The following is an 8,201-nucleotide window of genomic DNA, read 5'->3' as shown; positions in this document are numbered from 1 at the left end:
CCATTCTAAATTGTGAAACAGATTTTTTATCCTGGGATATCCTTATTGGAAACAGCATGCCAGAGATCTACAACACAAGGCAGTTGTCAGCCAAATTAAATAAAAGCAAAATTTCCTAAACTCTTCTATAAAGCTGTGAGTCATGAATTCTGAATTACCTTGGAGTGGTAAATAAATAATCACTACTAAATACAGATAATGTGTTAAACAGCTAAAGCTAGTAAATCACTAGTGACAGAGAGCCTTAAGGTAAATTCCTTTTACATTGGCACAGCCCTTTCTCAGAATGTTGTGGTTTTATGTCTTCAGAAACATACAATGAATTGTACAATTGGTTACTCAGTGTTAAAATAATTTATAAAATACACAAATCTCCATCACTTGACTGCATTTACATACTGGCTTAGATTTTGCTGAATAATGGATCTCACTGGCAGAGCTAAAGACTTGGTGCACAGACACTGAAGTGATGGGCACCATGGAAATACGTATAAGAGACTGATCAAACAATAAGAAATCCTCTCCACTATGGAATTTCAAGCTATCAAGTTATCAAGCAAAACCAATCTCAGGTCTCCTGGCCAAAAAAAAATAAAATTATATAACACAGACAACACCACATTTTAGATACATAAATTGTCCAAAACATGGAGAGTAGCTGGATAAAACATGTACAAGATCCTTTTTTTACATGTAATTGTAGACTTTTTTAACAGGAGGAGCTAAAAGCAAACTGTCAGAATGGCTGTCTTCCAAAGACAATTCATTGTAGGACTGACTAGCTAAAATTGCCATTTAACAGGAATCCCAACACCAAAACAGGTTCTTGGGTCAACTTTCTTTCTTGAACTGATGAAAACTATGGTTTTGTACAATTTGAGATTGCCAATCTCTTTCATATATGTTTGTATAGTACAGATTAAATTTAATAAACCCAGTACACCATTTTAAGCAATGCACTGCAGTGGTATTTCCAACAGAGTATCTGAAGTATATAAAGGACAAATCCTGAGCTAAACTTTTTATTCCTCTGCTTCTTCTTGTTCTGTGCAAGTTCATTTTGAATGTGGGCTGTTTTTTAACTTTCATCTGAAGGTAATTTTGAATTTTCAAATGCAATTTAAAAAAAACTTAGAAAAAATAATTAAAAGTAGAAACTATATCCCAAGTTATTCTGCAAATACTTTTCGGAACAAATGAAAACTAAACTCGAAACACCCCTCAAAATAAGCAGTATATATCTAGAACTGCAGTAAGCAATTGCACATTCTAAAGAATCAGATAAAATACTGCACATGCCACATCGACACGGACATGTTTTTCAGCTCTATGAACTTAACAGCAAAACTTTGAAAATGGTGGCATCTCTTAAGAATTCAATCAAATATCCTGCGTTAAACAGACTGGCTGTATGTGTTTGGAAAAAAAACCAAGGAGGTTCCAGATGTTGGTTCGAGTGTAATTTTTGTTATCAAACACGGGTTTGCAATAGAAGCTCCTACAAGGACTTGCACATACCTATGACTGATAGATGTATTTGTAGGCCATTCCGTTAGCTCCATCAGCTCACTCAAACACATTTTGAACAGATTATGTACTGCAGTACTTCGTAGACCATACATTAAACAAGAGACTTTGCTCTGAGGCGCTGCTTCCCACAATCCATGGGGAAAAGGAAGCAGGAAAAAACAAAACTCATAGAGTTCGACAGCTACCGAGGCAACACTTGCCATTTACAATATAAGCCCAAATATTTTTGCAACACAACTATATATTAATTTAATAAAATACACAATATAGCTCTTATACACTCAACAATTTGGCTCATATGCACTGAATCTGCAATAAATCAATAAAAATATGTCATTTGATGTAAACACACTGAATCTTCTTACATTTGCACATTTAAATGATCATGTGATTTTTGTGGATGTCTAAGACATTTTTACTTTCCTGAGCTATTTTAGTGTCCACAAATGAATAAAAAAGTGTTAATAATGTTAATTTCTCTTGTGTATTACCCTTAAAGGTAACTATTTTTTTTCAAACTTTATTTTACTTCAGTTTTTTTAAAACTTACTGCTAACTATTTATAGTTTTGTTGGACACTAAAATGCTAAATAGGTATTAAATTTTTTTTTTCTTTTTTATCAAGTGAATTAGCTTATGTGTGTGCAGGACAAGATGAACTATATCATTTTACATTTAACCTTAATATGATATGAAGTGTTTTACTAATGATCAGGATATGTTTTGCTGAATTATGATCTGGAATGGATTTTTTTGTTTTCTTGTTTTGTTGTTTGTTTTTTTTTTTCATATTTGTGGCAGATAACTTTGTACATAAATGTTTACCACAAATTAATGTTAATGTTTGGTGTCGCTTGGACTACTACAAGAACTCTTTTTAGGACTTACTTTCAGTAGAAGCCTGTGGTGACTGCTGGAAATCCACCACAGATCAGAATTATTCAACCCTGTTTTTCTTGGGGTTTATACGTAAACAGTAAAGTCAGCATCAGCTATTGAGGACAGTCTTAAAGTATCAGACGTATTTCCGTTCCACCTTTCTCACACCTTCCTATCAGATTGTCAAAATGGCACTGTCTTTCCTTCTTTTGTTTTGTTCTTAGTGTACTTGACTCTGTCCTAATGAAAGTTTGGTCAAAATGAAACCAGTGTTACCTGTCAAAAAGAAAGAGCAGTAAAAAGAACATACTTGTGGGCACTTCAGATGTTCGCTAAAAGCCTTAAAGCAGCATTGGTCTTCCTTCATTCCTGTAAATCTGTTACAACCAGGGGATTTATTTATTTATTTACTTTTAATCAGCAGAAGAGGAAAGTAACTGCCAGCCTGTCCTTATTTTCCCCCTCACTTTCTGACGGCCACAGGGTCACTCCCCCGACAGTCCTGCAAGAGCTTGTCTATTTCTCTCACAACTTCCTCAGCATCCACCGACTCCCTGCCTAGATCCCGGGCTGAACGGTCTAACTGCTCCAGAACAGAGTCCATCTCACTCGAGTCTCGGCTCACTCGGGAATGCACATCTGCAAAGGCCCTAGCCATCTGATCTGATGCAATGAAGGGAGTGTCTTTTGACTGTTTACTAGGCGATAGATACTGACTGTCAGTTGACAAGTACTGGCTGCTTGGTTCAGCCAAGGCTCCTGATTTCACTTCACAACCATCCAGTGGTCCTTTTGTTGAGGTGCAAGGCTCAATGCATGTCTTGGTTGGGCTGCTCGATGCTGAGGGAACCTCCTGAAGCAGAGGACTCAGGGCACGTTTGGCTTTTAAGTAAGGTTTAACATTGGCAATGAGAATAGTGTGCTCTCTCTTGTCTTTCCCAAATGTACAAAAAGTCTTTTTCCCGGTGGGATTCACAGTTTCGTACGTCTCAGTCTCAACATTAGCTTCAACTGTGGGTACAAAGAGATTTGTGCGATAATCTGCATTCTCAGCCTGACTGGCTGCAGGGAACTGTGGCATCCAACACCTGTCAGAATGACCAAGCACTCTGCATTCATCTGTGCAGTTAACACATTCTTCTTGCTCTGTAAAACAAAGGAGAAAGAGAAAAAACTCTAATTATAAGTGGATTTCTTTAAACTAATGGATATTCTATGATCAACACGTGATGGGCTTACTTGACATCTGGTTTCTTAATTACGGAAAAAAAGAAGCAGCTATAATTAAAATATTTCAGAAGGATTGCATAAACCTGTTCGTTGAGACAATAGATTTATTTAACTCTGTTCGCTAAGTATTAAAGTATTCACACAGCCCAATGGAAGTATAAAGGGGTCATTAGAGAATCATTCTCAGTGGAATTGAGCTTCATCTGTAAACTAATCTGCTGTAGAAATCTGTTAGGCTTTGTTCTGTAAAACTCATCCTAGAAAAAAGTGAACGGTACTTAAGGAACTCAAAAGGCATTATCACGATTAATTTTTCAAATCAAATAACTGAGCAATGACTGCCTTTCTGGAAATACAAACACCTCATAGAAATCAGCAAACTGGCTTTTCATTTTTGTCACCTCCATTTTGTTTATAATTGTTATGTTGTGTGACAGCCATAAAATAAAAAGGTTTTCTTAAAAAGTCTGCTTTCTGCTGAGAACAAAGAACTAGAATTTTCCATCAGTATGCATTAAATATAAGCTTGTCAAAAAGTGCATATTGCAATTTTATTAGACATGAGTACGAATCATGTAATCAGTTTTCCCCTTTTTTGTTTTGGTGCAAGTAAGTGAAAATGGATTTGCTCGATACATGCAATTTGGAAGAATGACAAATCGTGACACACTATTTGAACTGATAATGTTTTCAGATAGGATTTCTATATTCTTATTTCTTTCAAAGATTATAGTTAAATAAGATTTTTTATTCACTACATTTTTAGCACATAAATTTTGATACTTCCTGTTCTACAAATCAAAGAAAAAAATCTGTTTTAAAATCCTTAGCTTGTCTGTTATTTTACACCAATAAAATATGCTTGAGCCACCTTTTATTGTTTTATAATTGTGCACACGACTCTAACCCCATGTCAGGGAAAAGGAAAATTCCAGAAAAACTCCTTAAATCCATTTTATAGAAAAACACAATTCAGATCAAATTTGCTTTCTTCTTCTTCTCAGTACTCTCTAGTCAATACTGATAGAATAAATCCTTTTGTCATCTCTAGGTTTCATTCAGCTATACACTGGTCTTTAGCTATTAAACATGTTCTTCTACAAAATGGGCAGATGGGTTCAAATATTCATTTCAATTGAGGAATTTAGCATTTACAAAATTACTGGAATTCCATTTAGACAAAGAACTATGAGTATACCTTTAAATGTAAGGATGAAACACACAGAGACATGCACAACAGGTCTTCAGAAAAGTAGAACTTGTTGACCCAAAATAGGAAAAATTTAAATGATCATCACCTTTCTAAATTAGAAAATAAATTCCTAGTGATAATATCATCACCAGTGATGTTATAAGTGGACAAGGGAAGCGCTACTGGTGTCATCTACTTAGACTTTTGTTAGGTCTTTGATACAGTCTCCCACAATATCCTTGCTGCTAAAATGGAGAGATATGGGGTTCGGTGGATGGACTGTTAGATGGCTAAGGAATTGGCTGGGTGGCCATATGCAAAGAGTTGCAGTCAAAGGCTCAGCGTCCATGTGGAAACCAGTAGTGAGTCCACACTGGGATGAACATTATTTAATATCTGCATCAATGACATAGACAGGGGAACTGAGTGCATCCTCAGCAAGTTTGCAGATCACGTGAAGCTGAGCGTTGCAGTTGATTCACTACAGGAAAGGGATGCCGTCTAGAGGGACCTTGACAGGCTTGAGGAGTGAGCCCATGTGAACCTCATGAAATTCAGTAAGGCCAAGTGCAAGCTCTTGCACCTGGGTCAGGGACATCACCAATATGAATACAGACTTGGGGATGAATGGATTGAGAGCAGCCCTGTGGAGAAGGACTTGGGGATAGTGGTGGATGAAAGATTGAACATGAGCTGGCAACGTGTGCTAACAGCCCAGAAAGCCAATTGCATCCTGAGCTGAATAAACTGAAAGAGGGTAGATTTAGTTTATACATGAAGATGAAACTCTTAAATATGAGGATGGTGAGACACTGGAACAGGTTTCCCAGAGAAGTTGTGAAAGCCCCAAAGATTTCAAAGTCAGGTTGGAGGGGGCTTTGAGCAACCTGATCTAGTGAAAGATATTCCTGCCAATGGCGTGGGGATTGGACTAGATGATCTTTCAAGGTCCCTTCTAACTCAAACCATTCTATGATTCTATGACCTCCAAGGAAAAGTAAGCTGCATGCTGGTTTTATTATACAATAAAATTAAGAATTATCATAATGAAAAGCAAGAGTAAAAGACAACCTTAGCCTTGGGACTGTAACACAGTGACAGAACTGAGAAGAGTTTAAGGAAGAGTTTTAAGTTTATGCTTGATTTTACTTCACTTGAATAAGATGGTATTGGTATGCATAATCATAGAGACAACGTACATGGTGACAATTGCTGAATGAAAAGAGATCCATACAAATAAAGGACCTTACTATACATCTCATTCCACCTGTTAGTTCACCTCCACTAAAGTTCTCTGTATCTCGTTTTCCAGAGCTTCTACAGCATCAAACAGCTGCTGCTTAAAACAGCCAAGTGAAACTGCTATTCTGTCTCTCAAAAAAAAGGAAAACATGGAACTCCACAAAACAAACCAAATCAATATATTTTAAAAGGTACATGGGGCAAGAACATTGGAGTGGAAGATTCCAAGCTTTAGCGTCGGATGGGCAATAGTCAATACTAGCCAGGTTTGATTACATTGTATCAGAGAAATCCAACAGAAATAAACAAACAAAAAAATGCTTCAAGCCCAATCCTTTCAATGTTACTTCTAGAACTTTAGATTTTGCAAATGCTTGCTATTAATTAATTTTGTTCTTTTTCTCTTCTTTCTAATCCTACAGAGTAGATTTGTGGCAAGCTCAGCCTCTAGCTTTAAACGTGGACCTACATAGCAAGGAGAAATAATAGGTGTTTTATTTAGGATTTTCTCTAAGTATATCTAAAATTATTTTTCTCTTATATGGAATTCATGACAATGCTGAATAAAAGTTTTCTGGCACTTTTAAAAGTTTCCCTAAGCAATTAATCAGCTTTCCAACTAACTATTTTATCTTGTAAACTTAACTATCCTTTGTATGAATATTTGTAAATAATTTTGGTCCCTTTTTAACAAAATATTAAAATAAAAACATACTGCGTATTAGCTACCGTAAAATGCTCAGAACTGCACAACCAATGGACCATACTTCTCTCTGCTGCTCACTCTCTTTTCAATTATTCCCTCAAAGCAGGAGTCGTCTTTGCTCCTTTCTTCCTTACAGAAAAAAAGTAGCACTTCCCTTAAAACTTTCTACCCATATTTGATGTGTCAAGACCTTGTAGTGTACTAGGAAACCATTAGTGAACACAGTTGGGAAGATTTCATACATTACAGCCTATTTCCTTAAACCACAAAAAGATCATCTGTGGAAGGGAAACTCTTCCTGCCTTTGAGGTAGCAGTTCTGGGTCATATTATCTTAAAATACATTAAAGAAATGTTTATATATTTATGTACAATTCTCTGCTACCTACATTGACAACATATATGCATATGAAATATACAGCTGGGAAATTCTATTTTGACACCATCTCTTACTCTAAAACTTGACTGAACTGTATTTGTTTTAAAAAAATTAATAAAATTATTCCCTGAACTGAGCTTCAACTGAACAAACTTTAGATGGAAAGTAAACATCACAGAAGTTCTCAGCCACTAGAAATAAGTTAATTACACTAGATATTCAGTACTGTGCCAAAAAGCTAAGCTTTGAGATTTTCAAGACTGATTAGGTTAATTTTGTTACAACCAAGTTATGTTCTAAGATTTTAAATTCTTAGCTCTTATGTATGTGCAGGCACATACACTAGGTAAGAGGATAACTCTTACATAGTATTTGTATTATTCATTAGTGCCAATAAAAATACAAAGTTTGCTGGCAGTCTCTAAGTAAGAGAGAGATATATCATATAGCATATTTACGTTATATATATTGCATGCCATATCTTCCTTCCCCTTCTTCTTTCCTGCATTTGCTAAAGCAGTTTTTATACTTGCATTCATACTCACGGTATTGACTAACTTTCCATTTTGGCTTCCTGGATATCCTAGCAGTGACTGAATTAAATATGAAGCCAAAAAAGAAGAAGAAAGAAATACTGAGTGACCTTGAAGTGAAAACCAGCTGCATTGCATGAGCTTTGCTGCTCTAGTCTTGAAAATCTGTGTCTTTTCACTTCACTCTTTTATGTCACACCATAGGAAACGGATTTTGAGTATTGATTATCATACATTATAAGCTGGTCATCTCACCATTAGCTTGTAATTTTGACTGCTACAGCTAGCAGACAGTGAAGAAAATCGAATAGGCACTTTTGTACTAGCAGTGGAAACTGTAAACACAAAGTGAACTATCACCACCAAGGGCCAAATTAGTATATATGAGAAAATAGAATCAATTTAAAGGTAAATATATATATGTAAAACAGGTCACACAGTGTGCTGTACAGCAAGATGTGCTGGTAGAGTGATATGCACCATCGGTCTTTATCTCTATACTTGTCTCCCT

At 35.9% G+C, this 8,201-nt stretch overlaps 1 protein-coding gene across 1 annotated transcript in view; it reads right to left on the bottom strand.

Moving 5' to 3' along the window:
* Nucleotides 1–2,537: 2,537 nt before the first annotated feature.
* PCDH17 (protocadherin 17) overlaps nt 2,538–8,201 on the bottom strand; it is a gene marked incomplete at its 5' end in the record, with an annotated part of 85,351 nt that continues 79,687 nt past the window's right edge. Inside the window, 2 exon segments of the mRNA XM_009697353.1 lie at nt 2,538–2,685; nt 2,877–3,555. Of these exon segments, the coding sequence (XP_009695655.1) occupies nt 2,538–2,685; nt 2,877–3,555 (827 nt within the window).

This window comes from Cariama cristata, unplaced genomic scaffold, assembly GCF_000690535.1.
Source record: "Cariama cristata isolate BGI_N322 unplaced genomic scaffold, ASM69053v1 scaffold9803, whole genome shotgun sequence".
NCBI lineage: Eukaryota > Metazoa > Chordata > Aves > Cariamiformes > Cariamidae > Cariama > Cariama cristata.
The sequence above is the reverse complement of the archived record's forward strand: the minus strand, read 5'-3'. Positions and strand labels throughout refer to the sequence as shown.